This window comes from Chenopodium quinoa, unplaced genomic scaffold, assembly GCF_001683475.1.
Source record: "Chenopodium quinoa cultivar QQ74 unplaced genomic scaffold, ASM168347v1, whole genome shotgun sequence".
NCBI lineage: Eukaryota > Viridiplantae > Streptophyta > Magnoliopsida > Caryophyllales > Amaranthaceae > Chenopodium > Chenopodium quinoa.
Window position 1 is genome coordinate 782,044 of NW_018744537.1, and position 19,844 is coordinate 801,887.

Genomic DNA, 19,844 nt, shown 5'->3' on the forward strand with positions numbered 1-19,844 from the left:
TGTATTTCATCATGCATTATTGCACCCAACCTAATAATTTAGCCTTATACTGCTCTCATCAGGCATCACACATTCACACCAACACATTTTTCAAGCTAAGATGCATTATTCTCAATTTGCTCGGTGGAGTTTGGCTCTACATTTTCTTCTACTAATGCTTAATCATCTTCTTAATTACCCTCTACTACGTATAATTTTTATATAATTTGTCTTCAACTTAACCTATACTATGAATTAAATTGATTTTAATTTCTTTAGCAGATTGGTTATGCCGCAAATGGAGAAAACCTTGCAAGTAATCGAAACTACGAAGGAAGTCATCATGAACATCTTCATCAAGGCCATTCAACAACACCACACATGGATCATTCAGTGCAAGTATTTTCACCCCTAAAGACCTTAAGCTAGGAAATGTAATACCTATCTTCTTTAGAGGCCGAAATCCTTCCTCGAGCTCTCCTCATTTTCTTCCTAGGGAAGAAGCCGAGTTAATACCTTTCTCACCGTCTAAACTATCTTACCTTCTTCAACTCTTCGGCTTCTCTCAACTTCTCAAGCTTCGTCTCAAGCTAAAGCCATGGAAGATACCCTAAGACAATGCATCATAATAAAACCTATACTAGGAGAGACTAAATTTTGTGCTACTTCCTTAGAGTCTATGCTCGATTTTGTGCATAAAATCTTCGGACCAACAACAAAATTTAAGGCCTTGAGCACCCAAAACTTCGCGAAATCTGGTAGTATTTTACAAAATTATACCGTCGTAGATGAACCTAAAGAAATACTAGCCCCGAAAATGATTGCTTGTCACACCATGCCGTACCCATACGTGGTGTACTATTGCCATCACCAAGAAAGCGAAAGCAAAGTGTTTCAAGTTTCATTGAAAGGTGAAGAAAAGGGAAGTGATAATATTGTACAAGCCGTTGCTGTTTGTCATATGGATACCTCCTAATGGAGTCCTAACCACTTCTCGTTTCGAGTTCTAGGAATCAAGCCCGGTTCATCTCCAGTTTGCCATTTCTTTCCTGCAGATAATCTTGTTTGGGTGCCAATAATATCTAATTTTGAGGGTTCAAGAGGAAGTGTTTCAAGTATGTAACAATTTGCTTAGCTTGTATGCTATACTACTTGTTTCGGGTGAAAACAATGGGACCTTGTCGAAGGTCCGATGAAGTGGAGAAGACTAGATTCGATCCAAGTAATGTTGGGCCGAAGGTTTCCTGCACAGTAAACACACGTAAACTAGCCTCGGGGGTGTTGCCGAGGAAGGCCCCTCCGATGCTAAAGTCAGTACAGTGCGTAGAAAGAGAACACTATGCAAGAGAATTAATTGCTTGAGGCTTTGCTTGAATGAATGTACAAATGTAATATTGATGGCTTTTATACCTCTGCATACATGGAGAAGTTGGGCCTTAGCCCAATTGGCTTGCCTTGAGGACTGATCTTTGACTTTAGCACAATTGGAGAGATGAACCTTGACCTTGGGCTTTTAATTGGATCATTTAATGCCTAAGCCCAATTGGACTAAATTGGACCCAAACAACTTGCCCCCCAGACCCGATTTGGAAGGATGACGGGTCAGGTTTGATTTAATCAGAAAAGGAGGGAAGTGAATGATTTAATTAATCCAAAAATTTGAATTTAAACCGTAATTAAACCGTAATTAATGAGATAACAACAGTTAAGGCGGATAATTGTGGAAGTTGGACGGATAATGGGCAGTTTAATCGCAAGGTCGTGTGTTTAACGGTTACTTAGTGGGGTATTTAAGAGAAATTGAAACGCGGACTCCCCGTATTCCCATTTCTGGAGATATAATTAGAGGCGCGTCATCTCTCCTCACTTATTCACCAACACAAACCCAGAATTCTCGAGAGAACCCAAGAACTTCGCAAATTCCCCGAGCATTAAGCTTAGAAACTGAGACTTGCCACTACCAATTCGTAAATCGGCAACTTTCGCTTCAGATTAAGGTAAATTCCTTTGATTTTAGTTTATTTTTCTTCGAATTTGAACTCCTTCCCCTTTTTTTCGACTTTTTTCTTCGAAATTATCAATGGCGAGAGGAGTTAGGGGTAGAGCCCGTGCTCCAAGAAGAGCATGGCCAACCCGATCCCAGGAACAGGATTGGGACCTGGAATGGACAAAGAGCAGAGTCTGACCCTGCTGAAGGGATCAGGGCGACTCCAGTTTCCTCGGCTCCTCCTCAGAGAACGGAGGGGTCGAGCGCTTCTGGCGGGACGATGAAGTTCCCGCTGTCCTTTGGGATATCCTTCCCGGGTTTTCAGAGTGGGAGGATTTCGAAGTAGCTTCGGCCATGATAAAGAACCGCCCCTACTCATGGTGGGTGGAGAGTGCCGAACATATTGAGTTGCATTACGGCATCCTTGAAGCTGATGGGTATTGGTGTCGAATGCCCGTGGCATCCGATAGAATCCATCGTCCACCCCCGAGGTATGTGGGGGTGTACACAAAACAACTTCAGTATGGGCTGAGGTTCCCTTTGGACGTATTCGTCCGAGACTTGCTGATCCATTACAATATTTCCCTATGTCAGCTAACTCCTACTAGCATCCGAAGGGTGATGACATACTTATGGGTCTGCAAGTTCTTCAGGTATGTGCCGAACCTGCACTGCTTCAAAAAGCTTCATCGGCTAGTGCCAAATATTCAAAGTGGGCACGGAAGTCATGGTTCTGGGTGGTACCGGATTGAGTCTCGGCCCCAGTACCTAACCATGTGGCCGAACGACTCTTCAGACAAGGACTGGAGAGGTCAATGGATTTGGGTTAGGGCACCCACGGACCCGGGCCACCCTTGCGTCTTCAGCGCTCCCCGGTACCTTGCTGAGCCTGATCCCGACATGAGAAGTTTAGGTCCCCCCCGCAGATAACGGCCCAGATCCAAACCTTAATCAACAGAATATCTTCGGCAAGCTGCCGAACCGGGGGGGGGGGGGGGCAGCGGCCGAATGCAGCATATCCCGGAGACTTGGCTCCCCGATACGCATTATGTTTTCCAAGAGAACATGCTAGCAGCTGTCGGCCTCAGCCGAAAGTTTAAGGATGGTAAGCTTATTCGGCTGGGGCCGAGGCTTTTTAATTATCTCTTTTTCTCCTCACTTCGCTTTTTTATGTTGTGCCAACCTAACTGAACTGACCTTTCCCCTTTTCTTTTTCAGAGCGGGACGAGACCAACGTCGGCATTAACTACGCTCGTCTTGGCGTCAACCGAGAACGAGTTGTAACTGATCGGGCCCCCTCTATCACTGAACCGCGGCATAGAGAAGTTCATCTAGACTCTTCCCACTTCCAAATTGAGGTTGTTGCTCTGTATCAAAGGCAGAAGCCTTGGTGGAAGAAGAGAGATCCCTGGTTTCAACTGCTGGACGAAGAAGCTGAAGCTGCCCGTACGGCCGAAGAGGTTGCACGGGTTATTGAAGCTTGTGAAGGAGGAGAAGGGTCCTCCAGGGCTGCTGAAGAAGAAGCTGCAGCTAGGGCAGCTGAAGAAGACGAGGCTTTGCTGAAGACCTCGGTGAGCTTTCAGACTTAATTTTGTCTGTTTCTGTTTGTTGTTTTGTTTTTACTCACATTCTTCCTCCCCCCCTGTCTTTTACAGTCTGAAGAGAGTAATAGACACAGATAAGGGAAAGCCCTTATTCGTCCCGAAGACCAGATACAAGAAGAGTCCTCAGACTCAGACATGGACGAGCAGCCGCTTCAGAAAAGGCGCCGAAGAATGGCCATCATCGGCCCCCATGACTTTCAGCGGAGGCCGATGACCATCGGCGTCGAAATAAGGGAACCCGAGGAAGGCAATGGATCGCCGAGGATTCCCCGGCCACCACCTCAATCACCTCCAAAGACCCCTCTGCCACCTCCCGAGATGGAGGTGGATCAGAAAACTCCCGAACCTAAGGGAGGGGTCCAAGAAGAAGTTCAAGAGAGTGCTGCTGAGCACAAGAATGAGGATGTCGTGATGCCCAGTGCTGAGGGTTTCACGGCAGACATTGCAAGAGAGGTTGAGGCTTTCGTCCTCACCCCTGAAGAAGAAAAGGTCATAATAATTGACTCTTCTGAGAAGGAGGATGCTGAGCCATCCAAAGTTAAAGAAGCTCCGTCGTCATCCTTTCCTTCCTTCCAGACTCTGCAATCTGGAGAAATGGGTTTCTCGGCCCCCCGAATTCCAATCCCAGTTCACATCTGGGACCTCATATGGGGTCAGAACCGAGAAGGTGCTGCAGCCTACTTCGGCGATTTTGCTGGCACGTCCGAAGTAGATAGGGAAAGAATCTGGTCGTTGAAGGCCACTGCTGGGATGAGCGAATCCAGCAGATCAGTTCCTGACCCAGCCAGGTCTAACCAACTGCTGATGATGCAGGTGATTTTCCTTGCCTTTATCTCCTCTAAAATTCAGCTCTATTTTTTATTTTAACTTGTGCTCCTGTTTTCAGTTCGTGCACAATCAGACTCTCACTGTAGAGCTGATAGATACCCTACAAGATAGGGTAGACGCTTCCGAGCACGACAAAAAGGTAGCCGAAGAGGAGTTAAAGCTTGCTAAGCTGAAGCAAGCAGCAGCTGAAGAGAAGCAGCAGAAGGGTGAAGAATGCGAGAAAAAAGCTGCTGAAGCCTTCAAAACCTTCAGCGATGCTATGGAGAAGGAAGTTTTTCCCCCACTGATGGAAGGGGAAAAATTCCTCCAAGAGCACATGGGAGTGGACATCTCCAAATTTAAGGCTACCATTGAGAGCCGAATCCAGGAAGGAGCTGCTGCACAAGCTGAAGTGCAGCAACGGCTAGAAGCTCTTGAAGCCAGCATAATGGCTGCTGAAGAGATGCTCCAAGCCAGGGATGTCCAACTCTCAGAGGCTGCTGCTGCTGCTGAAGCTCAGAGAGCTAAGCTCCAAGAAGCTGAGGATCAGCTGATGGCCAAAAAGGAAGAAGTGGCCCAGGCCCAGACAGAGGCTTCCCAAGTTCAGCAGCAGCTGAATGAGCTAAAAGGTTCCTCCTTCAAGCTCGCCGATGAGCTGAAGAAATCCAAGGAAGACTTGGAGGAGACCCAGAAGAAGTTGGCTGATGCTGAGGCTCTACTCAAAGTCCGTGTCTATACCCAGGAAGAATATGAAATGGGTTTCAGAAACGGGTTCAGAGTGTGCCGAAGAGTCTGCCTTCATGCTGAGCCAAAGTTGGACTGGTCCAAATGTGCTGAATGGGTCCAGAATCCCGAAGACCCTCATATGAAGTATGCAACTCCAGTCGAAGTTGAAATCCTTAAGGCTGAGGAAGCCGAAGAAGAAGCTGAGAGAATGGAGTTGGAGGCTGAACAGAGGGAAAGGGAGGCTCGGCAAAGTGCAAAGCCTGCTCCTTCTGCTGCTGGGGCTGAGACCACCATGGGGCCCAACAATGCTGACCAGTCTGATCCTCGGGCTGAAACATAGGAACTCGGGCAGTCGTCTTCAGAATCTTGCGGTTCATCATGCGCTCAACTTTAGACTTGCCGCTTTCTGAATTTTTGCCTTGTTTGTTTTTTGCTTCAGCTTGCCTTGTCGTACAAAACAGTTTATTTTTTTTGCTTCTGTACGTATTTCAGCAGCTATTATTTTTCGCTTGTGGGCGGCTGCCGATATAGTTTCTCAACTTATTTGAACTTGTAGCTCAATTTCTGAGCATAAATTATTAATTTGATGTTCTTTTCTTCAGCTGCTTTGTTTTTGAGTGCTTTACTGTTTCTTCAATTCTGCTGAACATAAACTTGCACTGGTAGTGCTTCTTGCCCCCCCCCCAGAAATTGAAGTATGGCTTCAGCTGAATAAACAATTTCTTTATTTCTTAAAAATGGTTATTCGAAACACAGGGCCAACGCAATCAGAAACCCAGTTATCCGAAGGCGAAGGTTTCAGACGAGGCTGAATAAACAATTTCCAACAGTTGCTGTTATTCTTGATTTGCTGTCTATCATTGAAAAATGGATATCCGAAACACAGGTCCAACCGAAGGCAATGTTTCGGATAATGGCTTTCTGGGATACAAGGCTCAGTTAAGGCAATATCCCAGAATTGTCCATGGACTCATGTCTTTGGAGAACAAGTCTTACTAAAGTTTGACTTCAGCTGAAAGACCAGTGTTCTTTAAAAAGACGAGTTTTGTCAGCAATCTGAAACCCAGTTACCCGAAGGCGAAGGTTTCAGACGAGGCTGAATAAAAAACCCTTAAAGAGTAGATAGAACCGAGAAAACTTTGAAAGGATAAAAAGTTGCAAACATTTATATAAATGGTGGCTCCAAGGCCTTTCATTAGTTCAAAATGTACTTACAAAGATTGTCCTGCCCCGAAGGGTTTACACATGATATTTTTTCAGTACATCAGCATTCCAGTGATTTTTCAACTCAGTTCCATCCAACTGCCGAAGTCGGTATGTCCCTGGCTGAAGCTCATCACAGATTTCATAAGGCCCTTCCCATGCAGCTGAGAGTTTCCCATGGATTCGGCCTTTCTGAACTGCAGCAGCATTTCGAATGACAAGGTCTCCAATTTTAAGAGGCCTTGCATGGACCCTTCGGTTATAAAATTTGCTGATTCTCTGCTTATAAGCGGTCATTCTGTCTCGGGCTGAGTCTCTTACTTCGTCGAGGAAATCGAGAGATTCCCTCATCAGTCGCTCATTCTCAGCCGAGAAGTGGTGCACTCGTAGGCTCTCAGAGCCAATTTCCACTGGAAGAACGGCTTCGGCACCATACACCAGTTCAAAAGGTGAATAGCCCGTTGCCTCTTTTTCAGTTGTCCGAAGGGACCAAAGGGTTCCAGGGAGCTCCTCCAGCCACTTGGACTTTTGATCTTCCACCCTCTTCTTGAGGGCATTTAGGATCTGTTTATTTGCAGCTTCGGCTTGTCCGTTACTTTGCGGGTGGCATACCGCTGAATATGCCAGTTTGATGCCGAACTGATCTGTATACCGCTTCAATGGTAAGTTATCAAATTGCCTCCCATGATCGAAGACAAATACTCTCGGGATGCCAAAACGAGTAATGATATTCTGCCAGATAAATTTTCTACCAGTTTACTCTGTAATGTTCGAAGCTGCTTCGACCTCGATCCATTTACTGAAGTAGTCAACACCAACTATCAGCCATTTTTTCTGGTACACAGCCTCTGGAAATGGTCCTAGTATATCCAGTCCCCATTGGGCAAACGGGAGTGGATTAAGGATCGGCTGAAGATCCCTTGCTGGCTGGTGGATAACTGGAGCGTATTTTTGACATTTTTTGCATTTCCGGACCAGCTCCTTAGCATCTGTGATCATGGTGGGCCAGTAATATCCAGCCCTCAATGCCTTGTGGGCTAAGGTCCTTCCCCCAATGTGGTTCCCACAAATGCCGAGGTGAATCTCCCGTAGGATATAATCTGCATCTGTTGGTCCCACGCATTTCAGCAATGGGGCTGAGAAGGACTTTTTCAGAAGTTCCCCCTTGAAGACAATGAACCTTGAGCTGGTTTCTTCATCTTGGAGGCCAAAGCTTTATCTTCGGGAGTTTCTCCCCGAAGCTTGAAAGCTAGGATGGGGTCCATCCAACTAGGCTCTGGGTCAGCGCAGCACACTTCAGGTGCTTCGTCGACACTTCTCTCTCGACGCACTTCTACATATACAGATCTGTTCAGCTCGGTAAGAGTTGAACTGGCAAGTTTGGAGAGTGCATCGGCTTGAGTATTCTGACCCCTTGGGATCAGCTGAACCTCAAAAGTTTTCAGCTCTGCAATAACTGACTTGGCCTTGGCAAGATAAGCTATCATGGAGGGCTCTTTGGCCTCGTAGCTGCCGCTAATCTGATATGCAACTAGCTGAGAGTCTGTTTTCAGGCAGACATGATCGGCTTCCAGGGAGATGCACAATTCTAGGCCAGCGATTGCTGCCTCATATTCGGCTTCGTTGTTCGAGGCCTTAAAAGAAAATTTTAGTGCATACTCAAAGGATTTGCCTTCGGGAGAAGTTATCACTACTCCTGCCCCCGAACCGTTTTCGGTGGAAGATCCATCCGTAAACACGGTCCAGACTTTCTTTTCATTGTCTAGCGCTTCTTGGTATGAGCATTCGGCCAAGAAATCCGCTAGAGCTTGAGCCTTAATGGCAGCCCTCGGACGGTAGCTGATGCTGAATTCGGTGAGCTCAAAAGCCCACTTGGCTAGCCTACCAGATTTTTCAACCTTGCCGAGAACTTTTTCCAACGGCTGATCAGTTAAGACCACTATCTGATGGCAATCAAAATAGGGCCTCAGCTTCCGAGCAGCTACTACTACCGCGAAAGCGACTTTCTCGAGTAGAGGGTAGCGAGTCTCGGCATCCGTCAGTGTATGACTAACAAAGTAGATCGGTTGCTGACTTTTACTTTCTTCCTTCAGCAGTACTGCACTGATGGTGGCTGGGCTAACGGCCACATACAGGTACAAAGTTTCTCCTTCTGCTGGGCTAGCCAGCGTTGGGAGTTGAGCCAGATGCTCCCGAAGCTGTTTAAAGGCGTCTTTTTGCTCTTCCTCCCAAACGAGCTCTTTTGTTTTCGGGAGTTTCAGGGCTTTGAAGAAAGGTAACCCCTTATCCGAAGCTCTGGAAATGAACCTCGAGAGGGCTGCCATTCTTGCGGTGAGCCGCTGAACATCCCGCTTTGTTTTCGGCTCAGGAAGGTCGAGCGTTGCTTTGACTTTGGAGGGATTGGCATCAATCCCCCTTTTGCTGACTATGAACCCAAGGAATTTCCCTGACTATGAACCCAAGGAATTTCCCTGACTTCACGCCGAAGACACACTTCTTCGGATTCAACTTCATTTGATGCTTTCTTAAGGTGGCGAAAGTTTCAGCCAGGTCCTTAACATGGTCCTCAGGTTTTTTGCTTTTGACGATCGAATCGTCGACATAGACTTCCATGTTTCGGCCCTTTTGATCGGCAAAAACTTGATCCACCAGCCTTTGATAGGTTGCCCCCGCATTTTTCAATCCGAAGGGCATCATTTTGTAATTGTACACCCCAGCGTTCGTGACGAATGCTGTCTTTGCTCGATCGTCGGGGTGCATGAAGATCTGATGATACCCCGAGAATGTGTCCATGAAACTAAGCAAGGCATGGCCACTTGTCGAATCGACTAGCTGATCGATCCTCGGCAAGGGATAGAAATCCTTCGGACAAGCCTTATTTAGGTCCGTGAAGTCAACGCACATCCTCCAGGTACCATTGGCCTTCTGAACCATCACCACATTTGCCAGCCATTCTGGATATTGGCAAGGTTTGATGAAGCCTGCCTCCAGCAATTTTTTGACCTCGGCTGCGATGTCTCGGTTCTTATTAGCGGAGTAATTCCGCTTCTTTTGCTTAATTGGTCGACACGTTGGGTTAACATTAAGCTTATGGGAGATGAGGTCTGGACTTATCCCGGGCATATCAGCTGCCGAGAAAGCAAACACATCTCTGTTGTCCCGAAGGAGCTGAATAAGTTCACAACGGGTGTTCGGATCAAGGTCCATCCCGATTGTTACACATATCTCAACGTCTCCTTCGGCCAACTCAACTGTTTCAGTCTGTTGGTCCATGTCCATTGCTGATGGACTGGACTCTTCATAATCTGGCCTGCTGCCTATGTCAGCAGGTGTCCCAGTCTTTTTGTTCTTCGGCTGGCTCTCTGAGTCTTGCTGTTCAGCTGAAGAGCTAGCCTTTTCCCTTTCGGGCCCTTTACCTCTGGGTACAGATCCTTGGGCCGAAGCACTTAGGCCTTTCGGCTTTTTTGTGCTTGGCTCTCTTTCTTTTTCTTTCTCCTCCTCATCCTTGTCGTCATCTGGGCGACTACTGGATGGCTTGAGGTAGTTGCACCTTCGGGCGTCCTTTTGGTTGCCCTGTATCCTTTCGGGGAAGCCGGCGTCTGAGATGTAAATCATCAGCTGATGATAAGTTGAGACGACCCCATGGATCTCATGAATTATGGGTCTCCCCAAAATCACGTTGTACACTGAAGGAGCGTCAATGACCAAAAATTCAATCATGACGTTCCTGGCTGCCTCATCGCAGCCGATGGTGATAGAAAGTGTCACCTTCCCATCTGGATAAGTTGAAGCCCCGTTGAACCCGGATACCGGGTAGGGTACCGGCGTAAGGTGCTTGGGCTTTAGCTTGATTTGATTGTAGGCCTTTCGGAACAGAATGTTTGCTCCGCTGCCACCGTCAACAAGGACCTTACTGACGTCGTGGTTGGCCACCGTGGCGATGATCACCAACAGATCCTCGTGAGGGAACGTTATCCCCCGGCAGTCGGCGGCTGTGAACGTCATGTTCGGCACCGGCGATTGGGGAGACTGAATGTCAGCGTTGTTCACCTGGTGAGTCAAAGCCCTAAGGTGTCGCTTGTGCTCCCTCCGAGAGCATATTCCTCCCGAGATAACATTGATCGGAGAGAATTTCCCCTCCGGCTTTTTACTGTTCTTCCGGGGGAAGTCGAGGTCTTGCCGAGAGTCCTTTGCTGACTTCTCGGACTCTTTTTTCTCGCGGTGATCCGCGATGTATTTTTTCAAGTATCCCTTCCGGACCATGTCCTCTATCTGGTCCTTCAGTTGGATACACTCCTCAGTGTTGTGTCCCGGAGACTCGTGGAACTCGCACCACTGATTTTTATTTTTTCGTTGATACCACTCTAGGAGTGGTCTCGGCTTTCGGTAACTCTGCTCCTCCTTCGTCACGCTGTAAATTTTGGCGCGTGGAAGAGAGAGCGGAGTGTAGGACTCGTATCTGCCTGTGTATGAGGCAGATTTTTCCTTCTTTGGGTCGCTGGCCGAAGATTGCTCCGAGGACTTTGACTTTCCCTTTGCCTTATGGCCTTGGCCTTCAGACAAGGGTATTTGTCTTTGTTTTCCTCCCCCGAATTGAGGTTGGGTTTTCGCTTTGTTCCATTCTTCGGCTCGGATGAACTTATCCGAGGCATTCAGAGCTTCCTCCAAGGCCTGCGGGGTATGCATGACCATGAAGTCTAGGAACTTCCCGGGCTGAAGGCCATTCTGCATTGCAAAAACGGCTAGCCCCTGGTCCAGCTGAGAGACGCTGGATGACTCGTTACTGAAACGGGTCAGATAGTCTCGGAGGCTTTCGGTTTCCCCCTGTTGCAGACTCATGAGTTCTGCAGTAGTCTTCTCTCGGTGGTTTGCCGTGGAAAACTTGCTCCTAAATTTGGAGGACAGATCATCCCACCCTGTTATGAAGCCTTGCTTTACTCCCTTGGAGATCCACGCTTGCGCGACCCCCTTGAGAGTGGTTGGGAAATATTTGCACCAAGTCGCTTCGGATCTGGGGCAAAGATGCATATGAGTCTCATACGAGGCCACGTGGTCCTTCGGATCCGAGGTCCTGTCATATGTGATGTGCGACGGTATTTTAACCGTGGGCACGTGCTCTTCCAGTATCCATTGCTCGAATGGCGAACTGGCGGGTAGCATAACGGCCTTGCCCTTGTTCCTGGCCGAAGGGACCGCGGTCCGCCCTCTTAGAGAGGTAGGAGTGGTTTTCGTCCCTGGCTGGGAAGTCTGGGCCTCGGCCGCAGGGAACGAGAGGCGACTGTGCACGCTCGGTTCCTTGCCGCCGAGTCGGTCGAGGACGCTTCGGCGAACAGTCTCATGTTGTTCTCGGTGAGTAGATTCTGGCCGAGAAGCTGAGCTGCTGCTCTTATGCGTTTCTGGTCGGGAGGATGAGGATCCTTTGAAAAATTGAGGGTTCTTTTTCCTCTCTTTTTCATTTTTCCAGGTATCCTCTTCCCACTCTTCCAGTTCCCGGAAGAAAGGAAGCTTCCCACCATCATGGTCTAGCTTCCTCCGTTGATGCCGGGTATGCGGAGGAGTTCGATCACGAGGTGGTGGCATATTTTGTGCCCTCATTGCCTCCATGAGCACTGCCAGCGCTCTTGCCACCTCCTCCGAGCTGGGCCCCGTCAAAGGGGTCCTCGGCCGATTATGGGAATGAGGGTGCACAGTCGATGGCTGGCTTTGGGGCACTGAATGTGTCCTATGATCGGACTCACCCCTGCTAGACCGAGAGTGACTCGGCCTATGATGAGAGTTATGAATTACGGGAGAAAGGGAATCCTCCCTGTATGATCCTCCCCCCGAGCTGGCACCCTTGGGAGAGTTCCGGTCCGGCGAGGGTGATGGTGTAGGGGTTTTAGGCTTTTCGCCCGCTCCTTGACGGAGGCCTTTGCTCTTGCGGTTCTTAGCCATTGCTACTAAGATAATTGCAAGATGATCTTGGTTAGAAATTTGGCTTAAAGATTTTTGAAAGTCGTTCCCCACAGACGGCGCCAAATTGTTTCGGGTGAAAACAATGGGACCTTGTCGAAGGTCCGATGAAGTGGAGAAGACTAGATTCGATCCAAGTAATGTTGGGCCGAAGGTTTCCTGCACAGTAAACACACGTAAACTAGCCTCGGGGGTGTTGCCGAGGAAGGCCCCTCCGATGCTAAAGTCAGTACAGTGCGTAGAAAGAGAACACTATGCAAGAGAATTAATTGCTTGAGGCTTTGCTTGAATGAATGTACAAATGTAATATTGATGGTTTTTATACCTCTGCATACATGGAGAAGTTGGGCCTTAGCCCAATTGGCTTGTCTTGAGGACTGATCTTTGACTTTAGCACAATTGGAGAGATGAACCTTGACCTTGGGCTTTTAATTGGATCATTTAATGCCTAAGCCCAATTGGACTAAATTGGACCCAAACACTACTTACGGAGTACTAATATTGTTGGAATTCATAGTATATGTCCAATTGATTGGTTTAATAATTTGTTGTAACATCAGTTGAGGAGTGTATTGTAATTGATTTAAAAAGGAAGATTTGTGTGAAAGGACTTTTTAAGTGGTCAATTTTATTTAAAAGGACCTTTAATTTTAAGTGAAAAGTTGTGAAAAAGGACCTTTTAAATTGTATTATGTTGTGAGAGGGTACTAGGTTGGGTTTTCCGGTTGGTTAACAGCGGAGCTCCGGCGTTGGCTCTCACGTAGAGGTCACGTGACTTCTAAAAAAAAGCCCATATGTTTTTTTTGTCTCCTTTTCCCCCAAATTTCCATCCTTTCGAATTACCCCTTTCATTTTCCCCCCTTTTATACTTCCTTAAAAAACATGTGGGCTTTTTTTTTTAAAAAGTCATGTGACTCTCAAGTGAGAGTCAACATCGGAGCTCCGCCGTTGACCACCCGGAAAACTCAGCCTAGTACCCCCTCACAACATAATACAACTTAAAAGGCCCTTTCTCACAAATTTTCATTTAAAAGGTCCTTTGCAACAAAATTGACCACTTAAAAGATCCTTTTACACAAATTTTCCATTTAAAATTTTACCTACTTTTTTTTAATCTCGATCTATCAGTAGTAATTAAAATAAAGTTGTGATTTACACTTCTAATAATGTTCATTTATAATTTTATGGTTTTGTGGGACTTGGAAGTTGGAAGTGTGATGTTGGGTAAAGGAGATATAATCTGAAAGCCCTTGCATCTAACTTGTTTCCCGACTCGGAAAAAAAAAAAAAAAAAAAAAAATTAAATAAATAAATAAAACTTGTCTCCCATCAAATTAACAGTACACGGTACACCGGTGATCCAATTCCTGCTGCATCACAGCCTGGTGGGCTACCAGCCTCTAACCGCAGGTCCGAAGCCCAACAGTGTTGGGCAGAGTAGGGGTGAAGCCACCTGGAACTGGTTGGGCCGGGCCTCCACGGCTCAATGATTTTTTTTTCAATTGGTCTTATGTAAAAAAGTTTGTTGTGTTATGCATTCCCTTGCCTCAATAACTTTCCTTCATGTGGTAACACTTAGAAATCGAATCGTATTCCAATTAAAAGTTTATATATATCTATAATTGTTTTAAATTTCAATTAAATTCCTAACCATATATGAATTCCTTTTCTCTATCTTTTCTATCAATCAATTTTTTATTTACTTGTTACTTACAGTTGAAAAAATAAATGAATATTGCTCCACATAACTATGTAAGAGAAATTGACTCATTCATTTCCTATCTCCCGTAGAGAAAAAAAAAAAAAAAAAAAACTTAAATTTTCTTGTCATACCTTCCGGTTCAGTAGCTACAATCTAATACGAAGTACATGTTTTACCTGTCGTATTCACAAAAATCTTTAATTATTATTATTATTATAATAAATTTACACAAATTTTCCTTGGAAAATATTTTTTAACTTTTAGATGTATATTTTTTATATCTAAGTTAATTTAATTTTACATTTGGTTTGTATAGTAAAAATTTGGAAACTCTATATTTATTTAATATTCCATTAGATATGTAGTCTAAATTACATAGAATAAAAAATATTAATTACAGAAACATAAAGTATATGAATCAATATAATCAAAAATATATTATATGATTGGGTGAATATTTTGTGTGTACCTTATAGTAGGTAATTAATGTCATTGGCTAAAAATAAATAAAAATAAATAAATAAATAAAACAGGAAAGGGGATTTTGGAGGGGAAAACAACACCAGAAAATAGCATATGACATTTCTAGTGTCTATTTTAGTATTATAAATATTGATATTGATCGATTGATTTACTCCTTAACATGTTGCCCAGTTATCATATATGCCACTATACCACGGAATAACTAAAATTCTAACAATTTAAAAATAAATAAATAGATATAGACTAAAACCTAACCTTATCATTACATATTTGACTATTCGCTTGACTCTAATGTATTAGCATGAATTTAGGAAATCGAGTAACTTCATTAATTTCGAATTTTGAAGGAGTCTTAACCAGAGAGAATTGAACTTCATTAATTTTGAATTTTGAAGGAGTCTTAACGAGAGAGAATTGGAATAATAAACTTGCATAAAATAATTTACTACAACAAAATTGATTAAAATTGTACGGAGTATATATAAATTTTACAGTTTTGTTTTTGTTTGATCACTAAAATTAATCAATAATTTTGCCTTAGATGATTAGCTACTTTGACTGAAAAATATCTTAAATTGATTGTTTATATTACTTGTATATGAATGAAACATATAAACAGGTTAAGAAATAAATTATGTATATCATTTTTGATTTGTTATTTGTTCTACTCGATCATAACACTCTTTTTGACGTAAATAGTAAACTATATTGATTATGTGTTAATGTGTTATCAATTTGAAAGAACGTTCATTTTTTGTTCTTTAAAATTGATAGCACTTGCCTGTTAAAAAAAAAACATTAACACTGTACATTTTTACTTAAAACAAATCTTTGAAAATGCTAAAAAGTTGCTTAACGGTATGAATAGTGAACAAAACCGTAAAGATAATAATTAGTAGGATTATCTTTTATATTTAGTTAGTTATTTATTATTTTCACAAGATAATAATTAAGAAGATTCGTGTATATCATATGGTTACAAGCTCAAATTTCGAAGAGACCTAATGGTTCACAGAGTATAATATTCTATAAATACCCTTAGGATTCGTTGTATTCGTTCTTACCTTACATTCACAAAAAATACTACTTGTATTTGTTACAATCATGGAGGGTGATAAACAAAAAACCGAAAGAAAAAGGAAGAGAACAGAAGATCAAGTTGTTCTAGAACATCCTACAAAACACCAACATGTAAGTCCTCATTCTCTACACAATGTCGACGGCGAAAATAGTTCTAACCTCGATCTTTCACTCTCACTTACTTCATGCAACAATATTATTCCTAAGTCTAATCAATCCGGACTCGTTATTCCGGACCTTATAATTTCGGAGGAGTCTAGTGATCAACCCAACCTTATTATTCGGGAGCAGTCTATTGAGCCAATTATTATAGAGAGTGTTGAACCTTCTCTTCCTCCCCCTGGAAGACCGCAACGTGCTCGTCGTAACCCTCAACAACCCCGACCAGAAAAACAAAAAAGGGTTATCAAGAGTAAGATAATTGAACCCCCGTACCCTTGGGCAAGAGACCGTCGTGGCACAGTTCATACACTACGATATTTGATAGAAAATAACATCACAAAAATCTCTGGCCAAGTGCAATGCAAAAAATGCAACACTATTTATGAAATGGACTATGATCTTGAGGATAAGTTCCGAGAGGTTGCCGCTATTGTAATAGATCAACAAGACGAATGGCACGACCGTGCACTTGACCAATGGACTAAGCATTGGAAAAATTATCTGACGTGCAGATTTTGTGGGACAAAAGAAAGTTGCAAGCCTGTATTATCCGAGAAAAAGAGATCTATAAATTGGTTGTTTTTGTTCTTGGGACAAACTATAGGGTGTTGTTCTTTGGAGCAACTTAAGTATTTTTGTAAGCATATTGGTATTCATCGAACCGGGGCGAAAAATCGGGTACTGTGTTATGCATATGTAGCATTGTGCCAACAACTTGATCCGAATGGCCCGTACTATGTTAAAAATATTTAATGAATGGTATGCAATGCTTCATCAATTGTTCGTTTGATGAACATGGTGAATTCGCTTAGGTTTGTTTTAAATATGGTAGTTTAATTTGGTTCTAGTTTTAGTATTGTTTTGCATTGTAATTATAAATAATAATACTATAAATAATATGGATCTATATATTGTGGTTTACTATACTTCATATATAATGGTTTTTATCAGTATGAACATTATTACAAAGAACTCGTAGTATTTTTTAAGGTAAAGTTCGCATCAATTAGGATACTTTTCTCATTGTCCATAATGATTTATTTCTTTAACTTATTTCATAAACTTGTTATGGAGTACTTTTTTTTTTTAACGGAATATTATTATTAATAAATAGTCATACGGTATCTATAATATTAATGTAAAACTATAAACCACTTATATCGAGAAAAAAATATAATTTTTACAATCAAATTATAACTATTTTGAACCAATTGGTTGTTGGTGTAATGGTAATTAGGGCTACACTTGGAAGGGAGGACCGCGTGTTCGATCCTCTCAACAACAACTGTGAGGGGATTGGAACCTAACCACTCAGAACTAATTATCGAATTCAACTGTTACTCAAATCCAAACTAGCCTAAAGGGTGAATCGGGTAGAACACCAAAAAAAAAAAATAACTATTTTGCAAATTCACTTGAATTTATAAAAATCAAATTAGACTAGTTTTAACCTCTTTTTCATGTAGAGCACAGGATACTCAGTTTTCGAGGGAGGTTTTGATATACAAGTACTCCGTAACAAACATATAAAAGATAATATTGAAATGAAAATTAAGATGACTTTGACTTGTACATGTAAGTCAAATTTGGTCACCTAGTTTGAGTATTGGGATTGTGTACGTCAAACTTTTTTTTATTTTTTTAAAAAAATAACTAATTTTGAAGTTTAAGTGTTTAACTATATCTTTTGGGTTTATTAGGCGTTACATATTTATGGTGCTTCTAGGAGTCGATTTTACATAATAATCTCTCAATCTGGTCTCTAAAATTCTTTCTATGTTAAAGATTCGATACATGATTTAATGTCGAAAACTAATGTATTAGTCTAGTAAATGTCTCGGGTTGCTAGTTTGTATTTCTTTAATTTGATAATTACGTTTGACTAATAGGCGTTGCCTCGAGTGTTACTTTTTGTTTTTTTTTTTACCTCATATGTATATATTTTCTAATCTTGTGAAAATAAATAAATTATATAACCTATAATTTACATAATAAATGAAAGGAATATATATATAATGTTATGTGAAATTTAAAACATTAATAAAAGTTGGTTGAGATGGTAGATGTATGACCTTTATGTGTTGGAGGTTACGGGTTCGAATCTAGCTCAAAGTATAATGGCGCCTTTCCTTTAAAGGTAAAAATAATTTAAATTTAGCAAAAATAATTTAATTAATTAAATTTAATAATGCAACAAAAATAAGGTAAAGTGAACATAATCTATGTTTATATTTAAGATTGTTGGAATTTCAATTAAAAGTTGATCCCCACAATTCCATTAAAAGTTTAAAACCACTCGTAAATGTGGTGGAGCTATGGTTGGGTGGCTGGTTGAAGTTGCCACCCCCATAGATAAATAAAAACTCATGTCAAATATGGGATTTGTTAAACGTCGCCCGCAAATCTCCACATAAAGCCCACAAATATTTTTACTTTGACTCTTTTGCCCTTTTTCTAATTTTTACCGAAACCGTAATTCACTCTCACGAAGAATGTGGAGCTGGAGTGGATCGCCGAGGGACACCGAAGAGCTGTCATCGTCGCCGGAAAGCGAGATAATCCGGGGGAAAAATTACGAAAAGTAGGGGTGGCGTCTGGTTAGGACGCCGCCACCATGGCTGTGGCGTCCTGGCCAGACGCCGCCACCATGGCTGTGGCGTCCTGGCCAGACGCCGCCACCATGGCTGTGGCGTCCTGGCCAGACGCCGCCACCATGGCTGTGGCGTCCTGGCCAGACGCCACCCCTACTTTTTGTAATTTTTTTTTTTTTTTTTTTTGTAATTTTATTTAAACTTTTTGTAATTTTTTTTAAATTTTATTTAAAGTTTTTGTTTTTTTTTAATTAAACATTAACACAAAAAATTCTGATTTAAAAAAAAATATATACATTAGAAATAAAAACATTAACACATAAAACAAAAATATTAAACATTAACAAATGAATTCTGATTTTCCAAAAAAAAAATATTAGACAAAAAAAAAAAAAAAAAAAAGTGGTAGGGCGCCTAGCCAGGACGCCCAGCCCCTGGTGGTGGCGTCTGCTCCGGCTGCCGGGACCAGGGGGCTGGCGTCTGACCTGGACGCCCAGCCACGGCGGTGGCGCCTCTGGAAAACGCCACAACCGTGGCTAGGCGTCCAGGTCAGACGCCAGCCCCCTGGTTCCGGCGGCCGGAGCAGACGCCACCACCAGGGGCTGGGCGTCCTGGCCAGGCGCCCCACCTCTTCTGTTTTTTTTTTTAATTTTTTTTTTTTAAAAAAAAAACCCTGCCACCGTGAGCCGTCCTTCCCTCCGCCGCTGTGGCCGCCAAGTCCTTGCCTTGCCGCCTCAACATTGTCGTATTTTCGGGTGATTAGAGTGTGGGTATGGGTTAGATTTTTTTATTTTAGGTTTAGGGCAATAAGGTAAATTCAATATAGATTTGTGGGCTTTATGTGGAGATTTGCGGGCGATGTTTAGCAATCCACATATTTTTTGAGGGAAAATTGTTGTCAACTTAATACATATCATTTCCTACTTTGATTAATAATTGTCCTGATGGTTTAACAAAGAATCTTGTTTTCATCCAATGTTATGACTTTATTGCATTATTTTTTAAACAACTCAACGTAACTTATTTTGCTACAAGGTTAATAACCAAATGCACATTTATATTAGAATTAGCTTGATCAATAACTGATCTCACGAACTAATAGTCTAATATATGTCCTCTAATAACAACTTTTATTTGTTATTGCACATTTGAAATATATTATAAAAAGGCCAAAAAAACATCTATTATGAAACCTTTTGAAAGCTCAACTCGAAACTTACTTTTGAGTTCCATTAATCTACATGAATCAAATAAACTCAAAGCTGGTATAAACTTGACTTTGCAACTTGATATCCTATTGCTACCAAAACTTTGTTTCTTCACCTTATTTATGTTACTTATAATTAATTCTTGTGTAAAAAAAAAACACCAATAATGTGTTTTAATAGATAATTGGGAAGGAAAAAGAAGGAGAGGGAGGAAAAAAGGCGGGAAAGAAAGGGGAAGAGTGGGAAGAATGTTGAGTTTTCTTTTCAAATTTCTCGAGAGTTGGAGAGATCAAGTTCTTATAAGTTAATCCATTAATTTCTTCCTCCTCCAATTTCCTTCAATTTTCCATTTGTTATCCA

At 42.6% G+C, this 19,844-nt stretch overlaps 1 protein-coding gene, 1 long non-coding RNA gene and 1 pseudogene across 2 annotated transcripts; all 3 read left to right on the forward strand.

The window, feature by feature from the left end:
* Positions 1-1,125, forward strand: LOC110698869 (annotated as a pseudogene).
* Positions 1,126-12,912: 11,787 nt separating this feature from the next.
* On the forward strand, positions 12,913-14,071 carry LOC110698870. Its single transcript, XR_002506818.1, has 2 exons — positions 12,913-13,018; positions 13,465-14,071. It is a non-coding gene; the product is annotated as an uncharacterized LOC110698870 (long non-coding RNA).
* A 1,476-nt stretch (positions 14,072-15,547) lies between these two features.
* On the forward strand, positions 15,548-16,438 carry LOC110698911. The gene has a single exon (XM_021876415.1). The coding sequence runs from the start codon at positions 15,548-15,550 to the stop codon at positions 16,436-16,438; it is 891 nt and encodes a 296-aa protein (XP_021732107.1).
* Positions 16,439-19,844: the final 3,406 nt, after the last annotated feature.